Here is a 27,822-nt window from a genome sequence, read left to right on the forward strand (position 1 = left end):
AGCTGACAGGGATCCCACTAAACCGCTGCTTCATGTCTGGAGGTTTTGTGTGTGTCCTTTATCAGTCCTACACAACACTGATTTATTGATGTTCACTATTACCGGTACATATAAGTTTCAACTGAAGCACTTGGTAGTTAAAAGAATGTGTTTAAATACTGCAGAAAACTGTAAAAACAGATCATTTACAACATTTTATTAAAGAAGTAAGTGTTGGCACCGTCAGGGATAGTTTTCTGTGAATGTTGATTTGATCCTTTGTGTTCCTCTTTGTGTTTCCCTTCATTCATTCTGTTCTCTCTTGGGCAGAGGACGGATTGGCTGAGCGTGACCGAGACACCTGAGACTCACCTCCCCTTCACCTGCCACTTAAACTCCTTCCAGCGGCTTCACGCTCCACCAGATTATGCTTTTGTCTCTCAAGGCCACTTATTTTTATGCCGTTCTTGTGCTCCTGGATTCACTCCGTGACACCAGCCTGTCCTCCGCCCAGTTTCAGGTTATCTTTGTGTTCTCTAGTGGCTGTGTACTTTTCATTTTGTATTTTTGTAACTCCAGCCTCCCGACCTTGGTTCCTCTTTTGTGTCTGTGAATTTAATTACTTACAACCAGCCCGTCCCTCCCCAGAGTGTTTTTTGTTACTTCCTTGTTAAATGAACTGCAGATTGATTCTCTCACCTCCGTCGCCACACCTTTTGAGTCCCAACCCTTTGAGCTCGAGTATATTGTAAAGTGGCACGCATCATGTAAAAGGTAGCCCTGTCATAAAGCAACCAGCTGTGCAGCGAACACTGACAAAGGTCGGTCAACTCACCCCGTCGATGCGGGGCAGCCCCGCACTGCACTCCACGCAGCATGCTTGCTGGATTAGCTCTCTAGCAACGTCCTCCTGGTTTTCTTCATATGCTGCCTGGATGTTCTCCAGTGTGGGAGAAGGAAACGGTGTAGAACCAGCATCAGGGCCCTCCACCAACGATGCCTTGGGTCCCATTTCATCCCCAGAGCCTTACAGGAGAGACAAGATACAAAGGGGGGGTAAACCAGGAGCTAAAAGCAGTATTAGTATTGGTCCGGTCTGGCCTTTATTGTCATTGCCAGCACAGTACAAGTACGGTACAACTACAAAATGACATTTGATGAGTGAGCATCGGGCTGCAGCGAACGCTGTCGCGGTGCCATCACTCCCTTCTTTGAGAAGTTACAGAAAGCAGAATGCAGGTACAAGCACAATTAGTAAAGATTAAAAACACACACACAAATATATATATACCGTATTTTCCGGATTATAAGTCGCGGTTTTTGTCATAGTTTGGTCGGGGGTGCGACTTATAAATCGGAGCGACTTATATATGCTTTTTTTTACAAAATCTGTGAGCGCAGAGACAGTAGCCTACACATTTCTATAACAGGTGTTACAGGGAACTCTGTGACCCGTCAGAATCTGTCGCGGTTTCTGGAGGTTCATAGTTATCTGTCACACCTGTTATCTAAAAACACAAATTAGAAGGGCTGATTGAAAATGGCGCCGAAAAGAAAGTCATATTCCGCGGCTTACAAGCTTCAGATAGTGAAATATGGAGCCGAAAACGGCAATCGAGCAGCAGAAAGAAAGTTTGGAGTGAGCGAAAAACTTGTAAGGGACTGGCGAAAAGCGGAGGTTATGCTTACTGAAATGAAGAAAACAAAGAAAGCTAATCGCGGGCGACAAGCTAGGTGGCCGCAGTTGGAGGAACGAGTTCACGCATGGGTGCTTGAACAACGTGCTGCTGGGAGAGGTTTGTCAACGGTGCAGTTGCGTCTCCGCGCCCAAGTGGTTGCCAGGGAGGTGAATATAAACGGCTTTGCGGGAGGACCTTCTTGGTGTTACCGCTTCATGCAGCGCAAACGCCTCTCTATCAGAGCTAGGACGACACTGTCCCAAAAACTGCCAGCGGACTTCCAAGCCAAGGTTGACAGTTTCCGCGCGTTCATTGAAAAGCATGTAAGTGATCACAACGTGACACCGGATCATATTATTAACATGGACGAGGTCCCCCTCACTTTTGACATCCCCATGGGCCGAAGTGTTGCAGAGAAAGGGCAAAAAAGTGTGAATATCGTTACAACTGGTCATGAGAGATCACACTTCACAGTGGTGCTGGCATGTTGTGGAGACGGATCAAAACTGCCACCGATGGTCATTTTCAAACGAAAAACCATGCCAAAAATCCAATCCTCCTCAGTTGAAGTCGCCGTGAACGAGAAAGGGTGGATTGATCAAGAAATGATGAACTTGTGGCTTACAAAGTGCTACAATAAGCGACCGGATGGCTTCTTTAGAGCATGCAAAGCTCTGCTTGTGATGGATAGCATGAGAGCGCACATCACACCACAGTTAAAAAATAAATTAAAAGTTCTCAACTCCATACCTGCCATCATCCCTGGAGGCTTAACCAAAATACTCCAGCCACTTGATATCTCCGTGAATAGGAGCTTTAAGTCAGTTTTGCGTAACCTGTGGGAGCAGTGGATGACGGATGGAGAGCACAGCTTCACGGCAACCGGGAGAATGCGCCATGCAACTTTCCTGGAAGTCATTGAATGGATCGACAAAGCATGGGCTTCAGTGACAACCGTAACCATCCTGTCGGGATTCAGAAAGGCTGGAATAATTGGAACTGCAACTGACGACGAGTCTGATGTAAGCGACGTAGAAGAGGAAGCGGCGTCTTGTCTACCTGCCGAGTTGGGGGAGTTGTTCAAAAGTGACACCGAGGATGAAGATTTCCTTGGATTTCGTGATTCGGAATAAAACCTGATATTTTGGTAAACGTGTTAGCATGTTCTTTATGCTATATGTTGTTTGGTGTTGGATTTTATCAAATAAATTTTCCCCAAAAATGCGACTTATATATGGTTTTTTCTTCTTAATTATGCATTTTTTGGCTGGTGCGACCTACAATCCGGAGCGACATATAATCCAAAAAATATGGTATATAGAAATGACACGTCGCAGTGGAAACGTGCCGGGATTTTTTCAATGAGAAGGAACCAGGCAAATCCAGAGAAGTCGCCATTCGTGGGAGAGAAGCAGTAGGAAGGCCGGGGGTGGCGTGGAACATCGGAGGTGTAATCGGTGCGCCGCTCATGCTGATTGTAGATTTAACAGGTAAATTCTTGTCTTTCAGAGGTGACTGCTGGTCTTTGCAAGAGGGGAAGCTCATTATCGCCCTCCGTCTAACTTGAACAAGACCAGTTTACTCTTCATTAGGCCCGAGCGCCTATCCTAGGCGTAAGGGGCTATTGCTTTTGCAACGCAGAAGACGACAAGTTGACGAGCACAGCTCGTCAACCCTCGGCATCCAACGTTGCCATGAGGACGACCAACACCCCCATGCACACACACACCGACACTCAACAGCACACACACACACCCCGACACTAAACAACACACACGCACACACACAGGCATCGCTGCGCTCGTCAACTCGTGTTTGTGTGTGTCTGTGTGCCCCCACAGACGCGTAGCCCTCGTCGAGACCATTCCGAAAATGTATTTTGTGTAAAAATCGCATACTCAGAAAAAAAGTTATATTGTTTTTGCAAAAATTCTTTATTCTTTATTTTTCTTCTTTGTTCTGCTGTTTAAACGGCAATTTGACCCCCTGAACATGCTCGAAAACTCACCAAACTTTGAACCAAGCTCAGAACCGGCGAAAGATTAATTATTTTATGTGTTTCAAAATTGGGCATGAAAAAGTGGCGCGCTAGCGCCACCTACAAAAATCACAATGCATTGTGCCTATGGGGGGTCCGACGCCAACTTTGTCGGACAGCCACGAAATTCGGTACAGACATGCGTCAAGTCAGGGCAAAAAAAAATAAAAAATTATGGCCACGCCCCCAGACACACAGGAAGGCGGCCATATTGGATTGAAACTTAAAAACTGCAGAGTCAGCGTTTTCACACACACACTCCAATCCAAACCAAATTTTAAACACTTATTGACCCTTCCTACCTGGACATTTTAAAAGTGAAACTTTGACAATCAGCCTTACAGCGCCCCCTAGAGAACAATAACAAAAATTGAATGGGAATTAAAAAAATATTTTGCCAGAAATGATTGAAACTTACCAGAAAAGTCCCTCATGTGGTCCCGATCAAAAAACACAATCGTAACCATGTTGTTGTTTTTACGGTGTTGCCGTGGCGATGGCAACCCCTCCTATGGGGAGGGGTCCGACGCCAACTTTGTCGGACAGCCACGAAATTCGGTACAGACATGCGTCATGTCAGGGCAAAAAAAAAAATATTATGGCCACACCCCCAGACACACAGGAAGGCGGCCATATTGGATTGAAACTTCAAAACTCCTGATGGCAGATGGCCATATAATCCAAATAACGATTTGACTAAACTGTGAGCTACTCATGCAGCTCAAATCTAAACACTTGTGAAGCACTCAGGACAAAAGCGGCGTGCGTCGGCGGGTCAGCTCAACGGCCTGTCGGCCGGCGAGGGCCTACAACGCCGCTTGCAGCTTTAATTTATATACTGTTTCCTTAACTTCTGCTTTCCATTCCTTTCCAGGACATTGGTCCAATTAATTCTAAAGTCGCTTTCTGTTAGAGTCAATTTTCAATGTAATGTAACTGTTAGGTGTAGAACAGTCCCATCTGGTGGGCAGCGATGTTTGCCCCCCCCTAAAAGTATTGTGATGTCACTGGGTCAAGAGGTGGAGCTACGAAGGTGATAAATAAACAGTTCCGGAAAGCGGAACGGAGTTGGTTTGGAGCAGCGCGCCAGACCACCCGGTCTTGGCTGCGTCAGAGAAAAAGGATCCCTGCCTCTGCCTGATTCATTTCGATGCGTTTAAAATTTAATATCACAATGTTAGAGACTTTATCCCTAACATTTATTGGTCCTTCGAGCCGCGAATCCAATATCACGTGAATCCACGGTCCGGAACGTGCGGCATGAGCGAGAACGCACGCGGTTTTTGCGCAGGCATGGCGATGGTGAGTCGGCAGCGCAGCGGGTCCTCGGAGAAGGCCCCATTCACGTTTCGGTCCGACGGAAGATCCGTGTGACGGAAGAACAGCGGGAAATACGCATCGATGGACGAAGGTAAGTAAGGATTTAAGATGTTTATGTGTGTGAATGAGTGAGAATGGAGGTCGCGCGCGGCGAGCGTTTTTGTCTGTTGCGAAGCACGTATGTCGATGCGTGCGCGGGCTCCGTTTTAAACGTTGCCTGGGATCCGGTTATTATCACAACAACGGTAATAAGGCCGAGAATTTAAAGGGATTCTTTAATTGGGTTTGCTCCAAGTGCGAGCTGTTTTCCGGTTATTATCACAACAACGATAATAAGGCCGAGAATTTAAAGGGATTCTTTAATTGGGTTTGCTCCAAGAGCAGGCTGTAGGCTATTAAGACGAATAATAGACCTTGCCACCCGTGAAGTAGGGTGCTAAAATGTAATTTGGCCATGAGTGTAACGACAAGTAACGTGGGTGTATGTATGGATGTATGGATGCTTGAATGCTTTTAAGCAGAGGAGCACATGGGGAACTGTAACATAAAACGGCATGCTATAAAAAATTAAAATAAAAATTGTAAGCAACAGGATAACTTGGATTGCAGAATGTATCAGTGAGTTCTGCAGGCCTCGACTGGACATTCGTGCAAGGGGGGATAACTTCCCAGTTGAAGATAAACATCTAGGAAGGTAGATTGTTTGTAAATAGATTATTTCTAGCAGAGAAGAAGGAAAAGGTGATGTTTTGGTAATGAAAGTACGAGAGGATGTTTAATGATGGAGGAGATTTAAGAAGGATTGAGAAGGTCGCTTGGATGAAGTGGAGAAGAACGTCAGGAGGAAGAAGCAGGAACTGGTGAGTATACGGAAAGTATTGAGAATGTGTGGAGGAACAGCTAAGTTGAGGAAAAGAAACCAGAATGTGGTGTGTGTTGGAAATGTAACATGTAAGAAATATGGTGTGTAAAGATTGTTTTGAGCGTTTCAGAAGAGACAAAGAGCATGGCGAAACAGCATGCGGAGACCACATGGCAGCTCCAAGATGGAGGCCAGGACAACTACAAAATGGAGGTTTAAGCAGAAAAAGTCTTTGTGAATTCCAAATTAGCATGACAGAACCATGCCTGTGCTGTGAGAGCGTAGCTAAACTCTACGGCACAGCCATTGTTATGCAAATCTTTCTGGAGACACCTTTTGTTTGAGAAAGCTTTGGAAGACAAAGAAGGTTGAAGGAGATGTAAGAAGATGAAGCTGAGGAGAAGAAAAAAGAGGAGACAAAGGAATGCTGGATGGTGAAGACAGACAAGAGACAAAGACATGCCACATGGCATCGGATGGCGCTGCATGGAGGCCACAGGCAGGCCACAGCGCCAGGATGGTGACCAAGACAAGATCAAAGTGTTTGGACATGCCACATGGCATCGGATGACGCTGCATGAAGGCCACAGGCAGGCCACAGCGCCAGGATGGTGACCAAGACAAGATCAAAGTGTTTGCACAGAATTAAAAATAAATAAAAATAAAATATCTAACGCCTTTTAAGAAAATCCCAGATCAGCATAGTGGAGGTAAAATCACAAAATGGTGGGTTCAAGGAGGACGACTGACTGAATGCCTGTCTTTTTATGGCTGAGTGGAAATGAGACGGGCCCTCTCAAGTCCGCTCAGTCTTGGGACACGTTTGAAGCTACTCGTCCCCCACCATTTGCTTAGCTAAACACAGGAATGGGGATGTACCAGATCATTCCCCCACTTTTATGACTCTGTGGAATGCGAGCCACAGGGAGTCATCAAGAACAGACAGTTTAATTAGATTAAAAACTAAAGTAATCTCAGGATCTAAATAAAATCTAAAATAATTGATGATTCAACGGTGGACAGGTAATTGCACAAACACACGCACACATCTAAAGAGACTTTTGACTACGGTACAAGACAGATAAGGAGGTTAAAGACTGACTTCAGACTGAAGGAAGATGAGACGACTAGAGACAGACTTGAATCAATTCAGATGTGAATTGGGGACTTGACATTTGTGAATATAACATGTAAATTTAATGCTATTGCTTTTTCTACTATAGCAGGAGGGATCCCGGACTGGACTGGGAGCAGATAATCTCTCAGTCAACATATGGGTTCTCAATAGTGAAACGTGAAATGAAGGAAGGAAGAGGTTCAAAGATTTTATCGTGTGTCAATAAAGAAATGTGTTTTGTTCTGAGTTGCGAATGCAGATAGCAGCTCCAGGAACACCAGGAGAGACTGCTAAGCTGTGATGCAGAAACGACAGCCAACGGAAGCGCTGTACGGTCGAAGGAACATCTCAGACAAGTAACAGCAGAGGAGATGCCTGACGGACTGGAGGCGATGAACCTTCCAGCCAACACATGGCACCCTCAATAGGAGCATCTCAGACGAGCATAGGGTGAGAGGCACATGGAAACTCTTTTGAACTTATTTCATCCCAAATTGAGTGATGTATATAATATGTTGTGAATGTGATGGAAGAGTAGGAATTATTTTGAGACATTGTATTAAACAAGTTAGACTAATGCTGATAGAGTAGACTAGATTTACTAATGGAAGCAAGTTTGAACCATGGACTACGTTCATAGTTCAAACAGGAGGGATTGCACAGCAGTAATTAAATCAATAATTACTCTGGAAGAATAAAAATAATACTAAAAAAAAATTGTTTGCTGTATATGTGTGTAGAATCACTAAATGCTGTTCCAGTAGCCATAATAAGTAGTTATAACGGTAATGATTTTGTGAATCAGGTGGTAAGATGTGAAACAACACGCAGATCAGATGTCACTGTATATCAGAGCGCTAGGCTAGTGTAGAGAAGGCTAAAATGAGGTTTGGCCAATGCACGAAAGAAACCAAAAGCCATGGATGCAGTACATCGATTTGGTGAAGAGAAGAAGTGAAGAGGAAGCGTTGAGTGAATAGATGAAGCACACTCTTTCTGAACGATGTCCAGAGAGCAAATGATCTGCCGAAGTTTTTCTTTGTCCCGACAGGAGGGCGAATCTACAGAGCGTGTTTGGTGTCGGCGTCTTCATGGAAACCATCAGGAAGCAGCAGACGGTCCGGACCGAGGAACGGAGGACCACTCAGGGTCATGCTGACGACACCAACGAGACGTGAACATCCAGAGTTCCTCCTGAATCCATCCGTTGCACTGCAGGAGGAAACGTCTCTTGCCAAACTGATCCAGAGATGCAGACAGGAAGTCTGATCAGAGAGAGGTGGTGAGAGATTGAATCACACTCATTTTAAGATCCGTGAGGAAGAGACCCTCACAGTGTAATGCAGGACAAGAACACTGACAGTGAAGCTGAATCACTCTTCAAGAAGATTTGCTGATGGACAAGGAACGAGAACGAGACTGACTTAACACCGAGAACAGTTTGCATTTTCCAAAGTGTAATCTGTTTGAATGTTTGTCTACAGATGTGTGACTAGAAGAACGTCATAAAGTAATTTATGCAGATTAGGAGAGTTTCATAGGAATAGTTAACCAACACCTGGTATCGTTATACTATATTAATTGCAGCTGTCAGAAATTTATGATTAAGTGGAGAAGCGTACGATGCAATTAGAATCCTAAAATAGATCAAATAACACTAATGAGCAGGATGTAGATTTAAATTCGTAAACTAAATTTAACTAAACAATTGCTATTTGTTGATATTCCAATAGGCATAAAATTAGTAGAAAGATAGGTTAACAATTATACTAAAATAGAAATAATAAGTCTACAACAACGTAAAAGTGTATAAGCATATGACTTTTGATAACATTAGAGTAAGTAAAAGTAGCTAAATTATAGTGACAAGTTGAGTTAATAAGACAGTAAAAGATTGTTATGATTATCCATCCATAATATAGATAGACATTGTAATAATTTAATTTAGAGTTCAGAATGTTCCAGATGTGTTAAAACTTTGGAGCAATAAAGATAAAATAATCATGTCACCGTTTTCAAATTTCAGTGTAGAGAAGATAATGCTGGTAAAATGTTAAAGTAATTCAAACTAGGAGAAACATCGGTAATGCTCTAACGTAGGATTTGTGAATAAAGGGTTTGACAGTAACATTTAGATTGTGGAAATGAATGTTGTTTGTTTTTGTACTGATTGGATTTTATGTTTTTTCATGTTTGTTTTCCTTGTTGACGATGAATGGGATGTTTGACATTGTATTAGGAGGATTGTTAAAATGCCTGGATTGGGGGTCTGTAAGATGATCGCAGCTGCCGGCTGGATCTGGAAGGAATTTTCCCGTCTGAAAGAAGTTTGAATTTGAAGAAGAATTATGCAAAATATGGGTTTTTCGCCTTCCTCCCTGATTCAGGTCAGATCTTGAATGTAAGAACTCAGATCATGAATGTAATAACTCAGGTATTGATCTTGATTGTAAGAACTCAGATCATGAATGTAATAACTCAGGTATTGATCTTGATTGTATTGATTTTGTTCTGTGATTGTTTTCTGATAGTTTAGTTCAAGCATGTTTAGTTAACACTGAATGTTTTGTAGAAACCGGAAGAATGTTACAGTTTTACAATGAAAATACAGGAGGGACTGTTAGAGTCAATTTTCAATGTAATGTAACTGTTAGGTGTAGAACAGTCCCATCTGGTGGGCAGCGATGTTTGCCCCCCCCTAAAAGTATTGTGATGTCACTGGGTCAAGAGGTGGAGCTACGAAGGTGATAAATAAACAGTTCCGGAAAGCGGAACGGAGTTGGTTTGGAGCAGCGCGCCAGACCACCCGGTCTTGGCTGCGTCAGAGAAAAAGGATCCCTGCCTCTGCCTGATTCATTTCGATGCGTTTAAAATTTAATATCACAATGTTAGAGACTTTATCCCTAACACTTTCACACCAAAGCTGTTTGGTGCGCTTTAAAGAGACCATACTTTGTTTCCTCGGATAATCCGATTCTTCACCTCCTTTCCACATTCTCTCCATCACTCTGCTCTGTTGACCCGAAGTACCTGAAGTCCTCTACCTTCTTTACATCTATTCCTTGTAACCTGGATGCTAATGACCGGTGAGCATTTGCATTCATAAGGAAATGCTCATACTCCTGGTGCCTTGGTGATTTCGGTCCCTTCTTTGTTTCCTGCTCCAACAAGATTATAAGTATCTAAACCGGAAAAGTCGGAAAAGGGTGGAGTGCACCCTCCAGGTCGGGGAGGAGATCCTGCCCCAAGTGGAGGAGTTCAAGTACCTCTGGGTCTTGTTCACGAGTGAAGGAAGGATGGAGCGGGAGATCGACAGACGGATCGGTGCAGCGTCTGCAGTGATGCGGACGCTGCACCGATCCGTCATGGTGAAGAGAGAGCTGAAATGAGCTTCCTCGGTCGGGGGCTGGGCTCTCCCTTAGAGACAGGGTGAGAAGCTCAGTCATCCGGGAGGAGCTCGGAGTAGAGCCGCTGCTCCTCCGCGTTGAGAGGAGCCAGATGAGGTGCATCTATTCAGGATGCCTCCTGAACGCCTCCCTGGTGAGGTGTTCAGGGCACCTCCCACCGGGAGGAGACCACGGGGAAGACCCAGGACACGCTGGAGAGACTATGTCTCTCGGCTGGCCTGGGAACGCCTCGGGATCCCCCCGGAAGAGCTGGAAGAAGTGGCCGGGGAGAGGGAAGTCTGGGTTTCCCTGCTTGGGCTGCTGCCCCCGCGACCCGACCCCGGATAAGCGTAAGAAGATGGATGGATGGATGGATAAACGCTCTACGAGTCTCTCAGAGCTGAAGAAGCCTCTTGGATTAGAAGTGAAATTTCTTCTATCTAACTTGAACAAGAGCAGTTGAATCTTCATTTTTGCTCATCATGATTCCATCAGTTTCTCTTCTCCTAATCTTCTACTCCTGAAAGAATATAGGACAATATTCCAAAGGCTTTTTAACCCAGATGGTGGGTTGAAGCAAATGCTTATTTGGAACAAAAATAACATCCAAAAAAAAGTTGTTGTTTCTCCCTTCTTCTCAGGAGACAATCAATTATAAATATAGGGAGGGGTGACTGAGATGCAGGAAGATTACTCACTGGTTTGTTCCTCCATGTTGCTGGGAGCATTTCTAGACTCCTGGGGAAGGCCCACCGACCAATATGACATTCCTACTGGAGGCACTGGGAAATCACTGGCGCCAGAGCAAGGTTCCTCCATACAAAGGAGGCCTGGACTTTGGTACCCTGCACAAAGTTGGAAAAATGAATGTACACAACTCTCTGAAACTATACAAAAAACAATTATCAATGAAATTCAAAACACAGTTTTTTATCCCAAATGGATCAAAATGTTTTGGCTAAAGCTTGGCAGGAATGATTTTTTTCCTTGGATTTCTGCATACACACTGTATGATATATAAAGGGGGTTGCAGTAGTTTCTTCTGTTATAACAAAAGGATCAATGAATAAAAGATAAAATAAGCTTTAGAGAATAGTGTAGTGTAGTCCAATAAAAAAAATAAGACCATGACAAATTCTGGATTTGTACCAACATTGGGACAGCAGTAGCTCAGGATGGGGGGGGGGGGGGGGGGGTGTTCGGCCTCTGTGTGACCGCCATTTGTTTCAAAGTGTATAAAGATGTCGAACATCCGAAGGTTAAAATTTCAATGTCTAAACTTTGAATGCCATCATCATGTTTAGATATAGCGCTGCTGACCTCGACTCGAGACGTCGTAGATCGGTGGAGGGACTACTTCGAAGACCTCCTCAATCCCACCGACATGCCTTCCAGTGAGGAAGCAGGGCCTGGGGACTCGGGGGTGGGCTCCTCCATCTCTGGGACTGAGGTTGCCGAGGTAGTTAAAAAGCTCCTCGGTGGCAAGGCCCCAGGGGTGGATGAGATCTGCCCGGAGTCCCTTAAGGCTCTGGATGTTGTAGGGCTGTCATGGTTGACACGACTCTGCAACATCGCATGGACATCGGGGGCAGTGCCTCTGGATTGGCAGACCGGGGTGGTGGTCCCTCTTTATAAGAAGGGGGACCGGAGGGTGTGTTCCAACAATAGAGGGATCACACTCCTCAGCCTCCCTGGTAAGGTCTATTCAGGGGTACTGGAGAGGAGGGTCCGCCGGATAGTCGAACCTCGGATTCAGGAGGAGCAATGTGGTTTTCGTCCTGGCCGTGGAACTGTGGACCAGCTCTACACCCTCGGCAGGGTCCTTGAGGGTGCATGGGAGTTTGCCCAACCAGTCGACATGTGTTTTGTGGATTTGGAGAAGGCATCCGATCGGGTCCCTCGGGGAGTCCTGTGGGGGGTGTTCCGGGAGTATGGGGTGTCGGACCCCTGATACGGGGTGTCCGCTCCCTATATGACCGGTGCCAGAGCTTGGTCCGCGTTGCCGGCAGTAAGTCGGACCTATTTCCAGTGCGGGTTGGACTCCGTCAGGGCTGCCCTTTGTCACCGATTCTGTTCAGAACCTTTATGGACAGAATTTCGAGGTGCAGCCAGGGCGTTGAGGGGGTTCGGTTTGGTGACCTCAGGATTGGGTCGCTGCTTTTTGCAGACAACGTGATCCTGTTGGCTTCATCAGGCCGTGCCCTCCAGCTCTCACTGGATCGGTTCATCAGCCGCATGTGAAGCGGCCGGGATGAGAATCAGCACCTCTGAATCCGAGGCCATGGTTCTCAGACGGAAAAGGGTGGAGTGCACCCTCCAGGTCGGGGAGGAGATCCTGCCCCAAGTGGAGGAGTTCAAGTACCTCGGGGTCTTGTTCACGAGTGAGGGAAGGATGGAGCGAGAGATCGACAGACGGATCGGTGCAGCGTCTGCAGTGATGCGGACCCTGCACAGATCCGTCATGCTGAAGAGAGAGCTGAGCCGAAAGGAGAAGCTCTCGATTTACCGGTCGGTCTCCGTTCCTACCCTCACCTATGGTCACGAGCTTTGGGTAGTGACCAAAGAACGAGATCCCGGGTACAAGCGGCTGAAATGAGCTTCCTCCGTGGGGGGGGGCTGGGCTCTCCCTTAGAGATAGGGTGAGAAGCTCAGTCATCCGGGAGGAGCTCGGAGTAGAGCCGCTGCTCCTCCGCGTTGAGAGGAGCCAGATGAGGTGCATCTATTCAGGATGCCTCCTGAACGCCTCCCTGGTGAGGTGTTCAGGGCACGTCCCACCGGGAGGAGACCACGGGGAATACCCAGGACACGCTGGAGAGACTATGTCTCTCGGCTGGCCTGGGAACGCCTCGGGATCCCCCCGGAAGAGCTGGAAGAAGTGGCCGGGGAGAGGGAAGTCTGGGCTTCCCTGCTTAGGCTGCTGCCCCCGCGACCCGGCCCCGGATAAGCGGAAGAAGATGGATGGATGGATGTTTAGATATTGATCATAATCATAAGAAATTATAAATTTTTAAAGCAAGGATTTATGGCGTTAGCACGTTCGATTGATTTAAGTATTCTGAAATAGGTGATTTAGTGTTTCATGTCCTTTGGTCTCTTTTGCTGAGGTAATGTGGCAAAGATAAAGTACATTTCTAATTGCAATCTAATGTGCAAGTACATTTGAATGTTCACTGCCCTACTGTTGTATAATGACTTTGAAGCACAAGATGATGCCACTGACAAAAACGTGACCTACAGTCAACGGTCCTTCCTGCTTTTAAAAAGGCTTCATTGCATGAGGCACCAATGTAATGTAGCAATGTCGTGATCAACTTTGATATCATCCACGGCTTATATTTTGTGTAGATGAATTAATATTACATCCTGTTTGGGGGTTGGTGTTGCGTTGTATTCATAATTGAAGTTAAACTGCTGCGCTTCATGCATAACTGGCACAGACAACTGAGACACATCACCTTCGCTTTCTGTTGCACACTAAAGTCACTCTGACGGGTCATCATGTTGCGCGAGGAATTTTCTAACATCACCTGATGAACCATTGTCGGGTGTCTGTGCTGTAATAAAGTGTGTGCCGCCCGTAGATCGCTCTTCAGACCTGAGCACGGTGTCGCTCTGTTCCTCTCTGCCGCTAACTCTAGTACAGGCTTCCCCTTGCACTACAAAATAAGAGCGCACACTTCAAAATAAACGTCACGCAACTGCACTGCATTTACAGTGCGGCAGATAAAAAAAACGCATTTATTAAAAAACAAAACAAATATTTCCCAAAAACCAGTTTGGAGCTCCTCAACAGCCTCATCGGTCCAGATCTTGGTCGTCCTTGCTACTGGTTTAGCAAGCTTCAGTCTCTGTCTGTATGCTGGGATGAGGTGGATGACCACGTGGTCTGATAGTCCGAGGGCAGCGCGTGGTACAGCGCGATAGGCCCCGCCCACCGTCGTGTAGCAATGGTCCAGCGTGTTCTCCTCTCTGGTGGGGCATTTAATAAACTGTCTATTTCGCAAAGAAATCACAGTGTGAACGCAGACCAACTAATTATGAATGCAAGAATTTGCTCCCAAAGGAACCGAGTCCTCTTGGTGCAGTGTGAAAGCACCCTAACTTTTAGCAGCTTTTTGTCCTCTCAGTTGCTGCAAGTTATTTTACATTGAAATCGGCACAATCCAGAACCTTCTGGTGCTGATCCAGTCAGGAGGGGAACGAGCTGCTCGGCGGAGGTCTGCGCTCTGAGTACTTTTCTTGGTTAGAAATGTAGTCAGTCATAAAATTATGGTGTTTTACATTTGAGCTGGAATAAAGTAATGTAGAGTAATTTACACATAATGTCACCAAAATCTTAGTCTATTAATCTTTCTTGCGATCATTCTTGCCCTGCTTGACAGGAACAGTGTCCATAGATTTTGGTTTTGACATCAAGCAGCACTGATGCTTCTCTCCACGGTTCCTTGGGAGGAAAACAAGCCTCGACTGAAATGACGGAATCCCTTCCGTTTGCTCCTCAGACAAATATCGGTTTCCTTGAAAAACGTTTCTGAGAAATCTCCACAGACTCCTTTACTGTGGTACAGAAATACCTTGATATACGAGTATAATTTGTTCCTGGACCGAGCTTGAAACTAGAAACGCTCGCTTGTCAAATAAAATGTTCCCTTTTAAAATAACTGAAAACAATTTAATCCGTTCTGGCATCTAAAAACACTCAAATCAACGCTAACAATGGATTAAAAAAAAAAATTGCTATAGAGATACACACATACATAAAATGATATACAGTATTACTGTCATATAAAATGTGCTTTTATTATGAGTTTTACCTCCAAGACAATCGATAGTGATAGCAGCGGTTTGCCGTGCGAGAGAGTAATTGTACTTTGTATGTACACCGTACATAAACTTAGATATAAGTTATATAAGTTAGTACTAAGATGCTAGTACACTCACCAGACAGGAGTACTAAGATGCTAGTACACTCACCAGACAGTACTAAGATGCTAGTCCACTCACCAGACAGTACTAAGATGCTAGTACACTCACCAGACAGGAGTACTAAGATGCTAGTACACTCACCAGACAGTACTAAGATGCTAGTCCACTCACCAGACAGTACTAAGATGCTAGTACACTCACCAGACAGTACTAAGATGCTAGTCCACTCACCAGACAGTACTAAGATGCTAGTCCACTCACCAGACAGTACTAAGATGCTAGTCCACTCACCAGACAGTACTAAGATGCTAGTCCACTCACCAGACAGTACTAAGATGCTAGTACACTCACCAGACAGTACTAAGATGCTAGTCCACTCACCAGACAGTACTAAGATGCTAGTCCACTCACCAGACAGGAGTACTAAGATGCTAGTCCACTCACCAGACAGTACTAAGATGCTAGTACACTCACCAGGCAGTACTAAGATGCTAGTCCACTCACCAGACAGGAGTACTAAGATGCTAGTACACTCACCAGACAGTACTAAGATGCTAGTCCACTCACCAGACAGTACTAAGACGCTAGTCCACTCACCAGACAGTACTAAGATGCTAGTCCACTCACCAGACAGTACTAAGATGCTAGTCCACTCACCAGACAGGAGTACTAAGATGCTAGTCCACTCACCAGACAGTACTAAGACGCTAGTACACTCACCAGACAGTACTAAGATGCTAGTCCACTCACCAGACAGTACTAAGATGCTAGTACACTCACCAGACAGTACTAAGATGCTAGTCCACTCACCAGACAGTACTAAGATGCTAGTCCACTCACCAGACAGTACTAAGATGCTAGTACACTCACCAGACAGTACTAAGATGCTAGTACACTCACCAGACAGTACTAAGATGCTAGTCCACTCACCAGACAGTACTAAGATGCTAGTCCACTCACCAGACAGTACTAAGATGCTAGTACACTCACCAGACAGTACTAAGACGCTAGTACACTCACCAGACAGTACTAAGATGCTAGTCCACTCACCAGACAGTACTAAGATGCTAGTCCACTCACCAGACAGTACTAAGACGCTAGTCCACTCACCAGACAGTACTAAGATGCTAGTACACTCACCAGACAGGAGTACTAAGATGCTAGTACACTCACCAGACAGTACTAAGATGCTAGTCCACTCACCAGACAGTACTAAGATGCTAGTACACTCACCAGACAGGAGTACTAAGATGCTAGTCCACTCACCAGACAGTACTAAGATGCTAGTCCACTCACCAGACAGGAGTACTAAGATGCTAGTCCACTCACCAGACAGTACTAAGATGCTCGTCCAGGTTTCAGTCCTCAGCAGCGGAAGACAAACATTTACCGTCAGACGAACCTTTTACTGAACTTCCTTGTTCCACAACTCAAAAACACATAAAGTAAAATCATAGGAAAAAGGCAACGCTTCCGCTAACTTTCAAAATACACACATTTGCCAGCGTGATTGAAAACAGCGCATCCGGTTGAGATTTTTCAAGATAAAGGTTTTGTTACTCTTCATTGGGAACAGAATACCAATACAGGAGCAATAGTTAAGAGAGTTCGGCATATTAAATTCTAGAACGTTATTATGATACGTCTGCCTTTATTTCAGCTTGTTCATTTCAATACAATATTCGTTTATTTTAGTCTGTTCAATTTCAGACGGAGGGGAAAACATTTTGGACTGCTGCGCGCCTCTCTTCCGGGATAGTTACAGAGCCCGCCCCCGCCCGGCTTTTGGCAAATCGGATTGCTGCTCCCTTCCTATAGGCAGAGACTGAGAAGGAGTCTCCGGTTACAGGACTGTGCGGCGCTGGTCTGGCCAATCAGAGGCGATCTTACAGGATTGTTTTTTACGCACGGACTGGGAGGCGTTCAAGCCAACTGGGAATCTGAACGACTGCACGAACAACGTAACCACCGACACCACTGGTTCTTATCCGGGGTTCGGTGAGCCGGTCTCAGGGGTCCGGTGCTGGTCTCAGGGGTCCGCTTAGCCGGTCTCAGGGGTCCGGTGAGCCGGTCTCAGGGTCCGGTTAGCCGGTCTCAGGGGTCCAGTGAGCCGGTCTCAGGGTCCGGTGAGCCGGTCTCAGGGTCCGGTGAGCCGGTCTCAGGGGTTCGGTCAGCCGGTCTCAGGGTCCGGTGAGCCGGTCTCAGGGGTCCGGTGAGCCGGTCTCAGGGTTCGGTGAGCCGGTCTCAGGGTCCGGTTAGCCGGTCTCAGGGGTCCGGTTAGCCGGTCTCAGGGGTCCGGTGAGCCGGTCTCAGGGTCCGGTTAGCCGGTCTCAGGGGTTCGGTCAGCCGGTCTCAGGGGTCCGGTGAGCCGGTCTCAGGGGTCCGGTTAGCCGGTCTCAGGGTCCGGTTAGCCGGTCTCAGGGGTCCGGTGAGCCGGTCTCAGGGTCCGGTTAGCCGGTCTCAGGGGTCCGGTGAGCCGGTCTCAGGGTCCGGTTAGCCGGTCTCAGGGGTCCGGTGAGCCGGTCTCAGGGTCCGGTGAGCCGGTCTCAGGGTTCGGTTAGCCGGTCTCAGGGGTCCGGCGGAGCCTCCCCCGTGGAGGTCGAGACACACCCGAGTCCCGACCCATCGTGTCTATTCGTGATGACACGCCCCTCTTGGCCGTCACTGGCTGCAGATCACGTTACATTGCTTGGCCAATCAGTGCTGCGGAAATTTAGCCCGCTCTCTCTCTCTCTCCCCGCCGCACGCACGCACACACACGCACACACACGCACTCGCATCCACACGATGAGCTCCCCATCCCAACACTGTCCAACATGGATTCACGCGCACCACGGAACGGGACGGAGGCAGCGTCCTATCGGCGATTAGTTTATACTGAGAGATGCTGCACGACAAGTCAAAGCAAACAAACACAATCAATAAAGACAATAATGCTTCCAGGGGGGGGTCCTGCACGACTCGCACGATGGGGCCCCCCAGTCTCGCACCACTTTTTGAAGCTACATGGAGATGAGGAATTGTTGTTGCTAAGAAACCGTGGAATGTTTAATACAATTTGTTACAACATCTTTGTGAGCAATCCTTTGAGGATGCTGGACATAAAAACATGAAAAGGAACAGACTTTGATGTGAGAGCAGCACCAAGGTGAAGCCACGCACCTGAGCTGTCTCTCAGGTAACAGCAGAATCACTCTGATTGGCCGGTTTGTAATCTCTCGTGAGTTCATGCACGGTTCAGTTTGTGCACCGTTAAAACGTCACACAGCCGTCTTGAATTTTATTTCCAAGCTTCCAAGAGTCTGTCCTCAAACTGTTTTGTTCCCACCGATTTGAAATACATATCACCTCAAAAAAGCACTTGGATGAACTTATGTGGTGCACCAAAGAGAGCGACGGCGAGTACAGGTGGCGCTGGAGACCTCGTTGGCGAGTTTGACATGAACCCTCATTGCATCGTTGGACAACCGACACACAACAAGGACACAAGCCGGCTTCACCTTGCTGGAGTGCGACACAACCACATCGATACTGAGCATCTTCATCAGCCTGAGCCAGAACACGGATGGATGAACACAGTTCATGGGCCCGACAGAAAGTAATCAACCATTTCACTTTCGTCATCATCTGCATTGAGCTTGCTTGATCTTTTGGCCTGGCCCAAACTTTGGAACATTGCATTCTGGGTTTCCTGTCATTGCTTTGCCACCGCACTTTCTAAATGTTTGTATTTAAATGAGAAATAATTTTTTATCGTGAAAACGTTTCTGCTGAGGAACCACATTTAACTTTTGACTGTTGTACGTAATGAAAACAGAGTCGAGTAACGAGCGGTTCTGCTAGCTGACCCACGAATACCTGACCAACAGATGACATATATGAAGTACACACAATGTATACGGCAGCAACTCAAACTGTATTCACAATAAAACGGCTCATTTTATTTCCCCGCCCCACCGGGTTCATTCTTCAGGAACTATTTGAACTGCAAACGGAGAAAGGAATCAGAAACACGTACTCATGTGTTGATGTGGAGGAACAAACTGAACATAAACTCCATCATGGCGTACACAGATATGTGCAACGCAGTGTTTGCATAGTCTCCTTATAAAGGATTTGCTTTATTCACCTTTCCCTGCTCTGTCGTTACTGTCCTCACACAATGTCAAACCTGTGTTTTAAATAGTCTTTCATAACCTTAGCAGTCGGTAAATCTTCCAACAATTGTAAGCTTTGAAGGCCGATGCAGCGACGGATTTTAATTCGACACAAGTCTTGTAGAGACCGAGGTTGTCCTGAAAGAGAAATAGAAACAGTTATTACACAGTAGAACGGAGAAATAGAAACAGTTATTACACAGTAGAACGGAGAAATAGAAACAGTTATTACACAGTAGAAATGAGAAATAGAAACAGTTATTACACAGTAGAACGGAGAAATAGAAACAGTTATTACACAGTAGAACAGAGAAATAGAAACAGTTATTACACAGTAGAAAGGAGAAATAGAAACAGTTATTACACAGTAGAAATGAGAAATAGAAACAGTTATTACACAGTAGAACGGAGAAATAGAAACAGTTATTACACAGTAGAAATGAGAAATAGAAACAGTTATTACACAGTAGAAATGCGAAATAGAAACAGTTATTACACAGTAGAACGGAGAAATAGAAACAGTTATTACACAGTAGAACAGAGAAATAGAAACAGTTATTACACAGTAGAAATGAGAAATAGAAACAGTTATTACACAGTAGAACGGAGAAATAGAAACAGTTATTACACAGTAGAAATGAGAAATAGAAACAGTTATTACACAGTAGAAATGCGAAATAGAAACAGTTATTACACAGTAGAACGGAGAAATAGAAACAGTTATTACACAGTAGAAAGGAGAAATAGACAGTTATTACACAGTAGAACAGAGAAATAGAAACAGTTATTACACAGTAGAAGGGAGAAATAGAAACAGTTATTACACAGTAGAACAGAGAAATAGAAACAGTTATTACACAGTAGAAAGGAGAAATAGAAACAGTTATTACACAGTAGAACAGAGAAATAGAAATGACTGAATTTCATGTTAAATACATTAAAGGACCACGTAATGCGTTTGAGCTTTAGTGTCCCAATAAATACTGCAGTCTGTCATAATACAGTTGCATGAAAAACAACATACCCAACTCAATACATACAGTATAAATATATGTATATATGTCAGGATCAATATGTACCATATGTACAGTATAAATTAAATACAAGTATGCACATATACTTTTTTTGACCACACAATGTCGCAAGTTGTCGGTGAACAGGGTTTGATTTAACGACAAAATCGCCGTTACTCCGTCTTTAAGTGAGGACCGCCTGTACGTCGTTCCTGTTAAAACTGAAAGGTGGGGGCGCAGATGTTGAGGATACTGGTTGTGAGTTGTACCGATAGTACTGAATGTATATCATACACTCCTTGCCATGAGATCAGTGGCTTTGTTAGCCGACTCCTCCCAAACTGGAAACAGAGATCGGGACCAAACCAGGATTTAAAGAAAAGCATCGGAGACCAACTCAAGTCAGTAGAATGAGGGACTAAAGTCCAATGAGTTTTGCTGGCAGCATCACACACTCGCGTGCCTGGAGCAGCAAATATGACCTCATTGCCATCTTGCCAGAGGAAAACTGTTTTGGGAGCCATTGGGTTTACCTTTAGCACTAGAACTGTCTGCACTTAAACATCAGGATAGATTTATTAAGAACACCAGAGTTTGTTTTTGTTCATGCATCTCTGACCCCTGCAAGACGGCCTTTTTGGGACAGTAGCTATTTGGCTGTGTAAGGGCTATTGTGTAGGTGTGTGTGGCATTTTTTATGAAAAGAAAAAAGTTAGCGGTGCTTTCAAATTGTGCGTCAAAGGGTTAGGGTCAAATTTGCTTGGAGAACTCAAAGACATCAACAGAAATTCACTTAAACATGAGATTATGGCTCATGGCAACATCATTTACATCACTCCATCTTGCAAATATAATATCATGATTGTGCTGTGATTTCACGCTGCATGCATAACTGCATCCTGAAGATGAGTGATGCATCAGTCCCGCATCAGAAACCACCACGATGACGTGTAAATGCTGCCTTGGCCAAACATGAATGAATTACATAGAAAACATAAAAAAGAAGCCTCACCTAATTTCTCTTTAAATGTTATTTCTCTTTTCAAATGTTATGTTTAGACTGACAGTCATTTTACTGAGATTGTATAATTTAAAAGTATAAATAACAAGGATGTTAATGGGTTTCAACAGGCCAAAAGTTACCACTACGTTGTACATATTATGTGTCTTTTTAATTTATTGTTATTTTGCATCTGTGCAGTAATTTATATTTATTTAAATGGTATTGTTAAATGTCGATGATTTATGTACGAAGGACTTTCAACGGAAACAAGACCGGAAGGGCTTTTTAGAAATGCTCCTCTTAGAATGGATGTTTGACTGTACTTGTACTGTAATACATGCTACTGTGTGACTGTACTTGTACTGTAATACATGCTACTGTGTGACTGTACTTGTACTGTAATACATGCTACTGTTTGACTGTACTTGTACTCCAACATTCTATCTAATAAATATATTCATCATCATCAGAGAAGGACGATGCCAGAGGAACGGAGGAGAAGAGTTCTGGTGTTCTTCAAGAAGAAGGGAGACAAACAGAGTTGTAGAAACTACAGAGGATAAAGCTGATGAGATACGATGAAGTTATGGGAAAAGGTGTTTGAGGCTAGACTAAGGACAGAAGTGAGTATTTGTGAGCAGCAGTATGTCTTTATGCTGATGAAGAGTACCACAGACGCAACGTTAGCGTTGATGCTAGCAATGGAGAAGTACAGGGAAGCTCAGAAGGAGCTGCATTGTGTCTTTGTAGATCTAGAGAAAGCCTAGGACAGGGTGCCCAGAGAGGTACTGTGGTACTGTATGAGGTACTGTGGTACTGCATGAGGTACTGTGGTACTGCATGAGGTACTGTCGTACTGCATGAGGTACTGTCGTACTGCATGAGGTACTGTAGTACTGCATGAGGTACTGTAGTACTGTATGAGGTACTGTGGTACTGCCTGAGGTACTGTAGTACTGTATGAGGACGTCAGAGTAGTTCAGGACATGTAGGACAGCAGTGAAGTGCAGTAGGAGTAACAGGGGAGTTTAGAGTAGAGGTGGGATGCACCAGGGACCAGCTCTGAGCCCCTTTTTGTTTGTCATGGTGATGGATAGACTAACAGATGAGGTGAGACAGGAAGCTCCTTGCCTGTAACATTTTTCATTCATAATAATTTGGAGGGAGCTGCTCTGTGCAGAGTTTCCACGTTTTCTTCTTGTCTATGCGAGTTCTCTCTGGGTTTTCTGACTTTCTTCCACCACCAAAAACAGGCAACGGGTAAATCGGTCACTCCAAAAATTGTTTGTAGGTATGGACGTGGGCATGAGTGGGTGTCCGTCTTTCTGTGTGGCCCTAAAATGAACTGGCGACTTGTCCAGTGGCCACCTGTAGCCAGCAGGGTTGGCTCCAGATAAAACCTGTGACTTTTAACCCATATGCAGATTAGAAGTCTTAAAATTCTAACTCCACTAGTGGTGAAATTAAGAATTACAACTCAATCAAGTGAAAGTTGAGAGTGCGGACCATATTCCATTATATTTTTATAGTTTGTTGTGGGCAAATAAAAAATAGCAAAATAGCTTGTATACTGTAGCTTGGACGCCACTGTCCTCGAACATTCAGGTGGCCATCATAGTTGCCTGACTTCAAAACAACATAAGTAAAAATGGTGGGATTAGAATGTGGTTGCTGCAGCGAAACCCAGGAATATTACATAACTAATGGCCTTTGTCTACTACGGATGGCCTATGATTCTCCACAGTCACTGCCACAAGTGGTCATGCATCGTGTAACAATAGCAAAACGGAAACAAGACCGCAAGGGCTTCTTTGAAATGCTCCTCTTAGACAGGATGTTTGACTGTACTTGTACTCTAACATTCTATCTAATAAATATATTCACCATCATCAAATGTGCTGTAAAAAGTACTAGAGACACTTGTCAGTAAGGGGCTGAATCATTTTGAGATTGTAGTAATCAAAACCATTGAGCAAAAATAAGTATGTTTTGAGGCATTACAATATTTTGTACTTGTGAAATGGGGAGTGTGTTAGTGAGACTCACTGGTGACCTCCTGCAGGAAATCCAGGCAGGGCCGGCTGACGTCAGACATGCTAATAGATACCGCTACTGGTGTCTGACCCTCATAGTTTCTGGTGTTGGTGTCAGCCCCATGTGTGTAGAGCATCTGGGCACACAACACATCATCCCTGAGTGCTGACAGGTGCAGGGGGGTCTGACCATCTTCAAGACGTCCCAGATTAGTGTCCGCTCCCCGCTGAAGGAACATACGGCAGTATGAGTGATTGCCTTTGATGACTGCATACCGTAGCAGGAAGCCATTCTGAATATCAATATTAGCATTGTGGTCCAGGAGGATTCGTACGCAACTGGAGCGCTCTCGGATGATTGCCAACTGTAGTGGCGTGGTCCCTTTATCACTCAGTGGGTCCACCTCAGCCCTAAACTCAAGGAGAAGGCGTACAAACGAGTCTCGTCCATAGTGGGCAGCGACATGCAGTGGTGTCCAACCGTCATTGCTTTTCGCATTCATGATATCACTGCGAAAATCAGATTCCAGCATGAGTCGGGCAATGCGTGCTCTGCCATGCATAGCTGCATAGTGGAGCGCTGTGAAGCCACCAATGAAGTCCTTCACAGTCGGGTCAGCTGCACAGAGGAGAGTAGAAAACAGAGACAGTCAATTTCAGCAGGGGTGGTGCCTGGTGACAAACCGGTCGGACACAGAGTCCCTATCGTGCCCTCGGGAATCTAAGATCTGAATTTTGTTGTTTGCCAGGATTTAGCAACTGTAGTTCTAACAATCAGCTATACGCATTTGTTGTTGTGTTTCTGAAGGCTACGACTATCTTACACAAACATCCCAAACATTCTATCGTCTGGACTTCCACCAAAGTGAAGGACAGTGATGTAAAACTAAATTATGTTCAAATATGTCTCACAGCAGCAAATATGTACAGTGGGAGGAAAAATGTAAGTGCAGTAATACCTCGACATATGAGTGTTCCAAGACACGAGCAAACCTGCAACCAAGCATTTTGCTTTGAGACAAGGAGACATTTGAGATACAAGCAACTTCCAGATGCGAGGGTGCTTCACTCGTTCATTCAGGTATTCACCACTTTCCATACTCAAATATGGGATAGTGCCGTGTTTCCATTATTTACATGATTTGTATGGAATCTGGGAGTATTCCTTATAAGTGATGGGCACAAAAGAGCAGGTGGGAAGGATGGCAGCGACAAGAAATGATGCGTGACGACGATGGAGATGAAGCATGAAACTATCGATAAACACGACCGTGATTTGCACACCAGTACGAGCGGAGTACAAGCAGAGTACAAGAACACAAAGCCTTCAAACGGCATAACTATTGCAGTTAAGTGTACGTGGAAGAAACAATTAGAGTACACAGGACCTACCGGTACACACTGTCTTTCTCTCAGTCTCCCCCCACTGCCGTTAGCCAAACTCATAATAAAACCACATTTTATATTACAGTAATACTGTATCAATTATTATATCATTTTGTGTGTGTATCTATATAGCAATTGAAAATAAATTCCATTGTTCGAAGACAGAGACGAAGACGAGGAGGAAGACGAGTGCATCAGCAGCGAGAGAAGAAGGAATAGAAGCGTTCAGGACTGAGAGGAGGGACTCTGAATGTTGGGACGATGATGGGGAAAGCTAGAGGACATGATGAGGAGGAGGAGGAGGAAGGTGGACGTGTGTCCAGGAGACCAGGAGGAAAGGAAGCAAGGCTAGAAGCTGAGGAGCAGGATTCAAGTTGTTTATAACGGAGGAGAGAAAAGAGGAATGGAGGAGGAAGGAAGAGTTAGAGGAGAAGGAGAAGTTCTTACGCTCCACAGGTAGGAGGTGAGTTAGAGGAGAAGGAGAAGTTCTTACGCTCCACAGGTAGGAGGTGAGTTAGAGGAGAAGGAAAAGTTCTTACGCTCCACAGGTAGGAGGTGAGTTAGAGGAGAAGGAGAAGTTCTTACGCTCCACAGGTAGGAGGTGAGTTAGAGGAGAAGGAGAAGTTCTTACGCTCCACAGGTAGGAGGTGAGTTAGAGGAGAAGGAGAAGTTCTTACGCTCCACAGGTAGGAGGTGAGTTAGAGGAGAAGGAGAAGTTCTTACGCTCCACAGGTAGGAGGTGAGTTAGAGGAGAAGGAGAAGTTCTTACGCTCCACAGGTAGGAGGTGAGTTAGAGGAGAAGGAGAAGTTCTTACGCTCCACAGGTAGGAGGTGAGTTAGAGGAGAAGGAGAAGTTCTTACGCTCCACAGGTAGGAGGTGAGTTAGAGGAGAAGGAGAAGTTCTTACGCTCCACAGGTAGGAGGTGAGTTAGAGGAGAAGGAGAAGTTCTTACGCTCCACAGGTAGGAGGTGAGTTAGAGGAGAAGGAGAAGTTCTTACGCTCCACAGGTAGGAGGTGAGTTAGAGGAGAAGGAGAAGTTCTTACGCTCCACAGGTAGGAGGTGAGTTAGAGGAGAAGAAGAAGTTCTTACGCTCCACAGGTAGGAGGTGAGTTAGAGGAGAAGGAGAAGTTCTTACGCTCCACAGGTAGGAGGTGAGTTAGAGGAGAAGGAGAAGTTCTTACGCTCCACAGGTAGGAGGTGAGTTAGAGGAGAAGGAGAAGTTCTTACGCTCCACAGGTAGGAGGTGAGTTAGAGGAGAAGGAGAAGTTCTGGACTGACTTAGATGAAGTGCTTCAGAGCATCCTAGCAGAGAGAGAGTCCTGATTGGAGCAGACCTCAATGGGCGTGTTGGTGAAGGAAACAGAGGAGATGAAGAAGTGATGGATACGTTTGTTGTTCAGGAAGGAACCTCGATTTGATTTAACACAATACTATCATTCTGAAGGCTCATTCCTCTGAGTCCCCTTCCGTAAAGTAACCGGGTAACTGTCATGGGCTTTTCCCTTCTCTTACATTTTAGCTCAGATATCTTAAGAAAAGTTGAAATCGTCAATTTCTCGTACGTACTATAAGTAAGTAAGATCCAAGACACGGCCGCCATTTTCGTATTTACCGATTGTTTCCTTCTTAAATTCAACAGTTGTTCTCAGAACGTTCCTCTTTTCTTTTCCAGTAGTTTTACTGCTGCTGGCTAAGTTCAGAAGAATAAATGTGAAAAAACACCATTCGTACACTTTTTCTCCTACGGCAGGTTAATTACGCTGAACCTACTCGGGCAGACTCCGCCTTCATTCGCACATCTTCGGTTTGCCTCGGCTCCACTCGCGTGTTCAAACTCCGAAACTCTGTTCAACTTCCGAGGCAATTTAAACTCCCTTTTTTGGTCTTCCGAGTCTTTCAAGTACCGAGGTTCCACTGAAATTACCTTTTCCTCCCAATGTACCTGAACGTAGTAAATGGATCGCAGGGTAATCCTCGGCCCCGTTGTAAAGGATTCGTTGGGCTCTTGCATAAAGAGCCTATTTTCAATGTTTGTTCCATGTGTGCTTATGTCTTGAATTACTTCTAGAGTTGAACCAAAGTCTAGTTCTTGCAGTAAAATAATGCCATCTAGTGTTGATAACTTGTCATGGCATAATGTGGACCACAAAAACTGAAGCCATTAAATAAAAAGGTAAACAATTATTAGAAGAAAACAGAAAACAAAAGCTATAATCGAGACTGACCTCCGTGCTCCAGGAAGACTCTGACGCATCTCTCCTTTCCTTTTGCAGCAGAGAAGTGCAGCAGCGTCCAGCCGTTGGCGTCCCGTATCCTCGGTGAATATCCTTGCTCCAGCATTCTCCTGACAGTGCAGACATCGCCGGCTGCCACGGCAGCCTGGATCTGCAGTTCTTCATGAAGCTCAGGGTTTCTTCTGCACTGACGGTTCAGCATTCTGTCACAATTCAGAAAAGGAACGGCCATCGGTCTCTAATGTGAAGTTGAAGGCTGATGACATTGGCTGTTATTAAAATTGAAACCATTAAAAAATAATTAGCATCTTTAACATATATATAACACCCACTCGTTTTATCTGACTTCCTTGTTTTATCATCACTACTTCATGAAAGAAGAGCCAGGTTTATGTTCAGCTGCACGTACCCACACCGATCTACGGTGTCGCGAGGAAAGGCGAGGACGTCCAAAAGATTACAACCCCATTCAGCCATTTTAAGACAAATAAAAAATGTATTATTGGGGGGCGGCGCGGTGGCCTCACAGCAAGAAGGTCACGAGTTCAAATCCAACTTGGGGCCACTCTGTGCGGAGTTTTCTCACCTTTCTCCCCGTGTCTTCGGGGATTCTCTCTGGCTTCCTCCCACCACCAAAAATACGCACTTTAGGTGAATTAGTTTTGCTAAATTGTCCGTAAGTGCGAA

At 45.2% G+C, this 27,822-nt stretch overlaps 2 protein-coding genes across 2 annotated transcripts in view; both read right to left on the reverse strand.

Moving 5' to 3' along the window:
- The window catches only part of lrrk1 (leucine-rich repeat kinase 1), a 94,818-nt gene extending 75,927 nt beyond the window's left edge, over positions 1-18,891 (reverse strand). Inside the window, exons 1-2 of the mRNA XM_068741549.1 lie at positions 18,714-18,891; positions 815-1,005 (exon numbers count right to left, since the gene is read on the reverse strand). Coding sequence (XP_068597650.1) covers positions 815-1,005; positions 18,714-18,891 — 369 coding nt within the window. The remainder of the gene's footprint in view (positions 1-814; positions 1,006-18,713) is intronic.
- A 335-nt stretch (positions 18,892-19,226) lies between these two features.
- asb7 (ankyrin repeat and SOCS box containing 7) lies at positions 19,227-27,338 on the reverse strand. Its single transcript, XM_068741847.1, has 3 exons — positions 27,127-27,338; positions 23,527-24,132; positions 19,227-19,602 (listed from the first exon to the last, which is right to left on the reverse strand). Exons 1-3 carry the CDS (start codon positions 27,335-27,337, stop codon positions 19,463-19,465), a joined length of 957 nt encoding a protein of 318 aa, XP_068597948.1. The 5' UTR covers position 27,338; the 3' UTR covers positions 19,227-19,462.
- Between the last annotated feature and the right edge of the window lie 484 nt (positions 27,339-27,822).

The sequence above is a fragment of the Brachionichthys hirsutus genome, chromosome 1 (genome assembly GCF_040956055.1).
Source record: "Brachionichthys hirsutus isolate HB-005 chromosome 1, CSIRO-AGI_Bhir_v1, whole genome shotgun sequence".
Taxonomy (NCBI): domain Eukaryota; kingdom Metazoa; phylum Chordata; class Actinopteri; order Lophiiformes; family Brachionichthyidae; genus Brachionichthys; species Brachionichthys hirsutus.

Excerpts from the sequence above, each read along its gene's own strand:
- asb7 (XM_068741847.1), bottom strand. The coding sequence starts at position 27,337 with ATGCTGAACCGTCAGTGCAGAAGAAACCCTGAGCTTCATGAAGAACTG. Across the intron at positions 24,133-27,126 it reads AGTCTTCCTGGAGCACGGAG|CTGACCCGACTGTGAAGGAC; the intron begins GTCAGTCTCGAT and ends TCCTCTGTGCAG. Across the intron at positions 19,603-23,526 it reads TTTCCTGCAGGAGGTCACCA|GACAACCTCGGTCTCTACAA; the intron begins GTGAGTCTCACT and ends TTTCTCTTTCAG.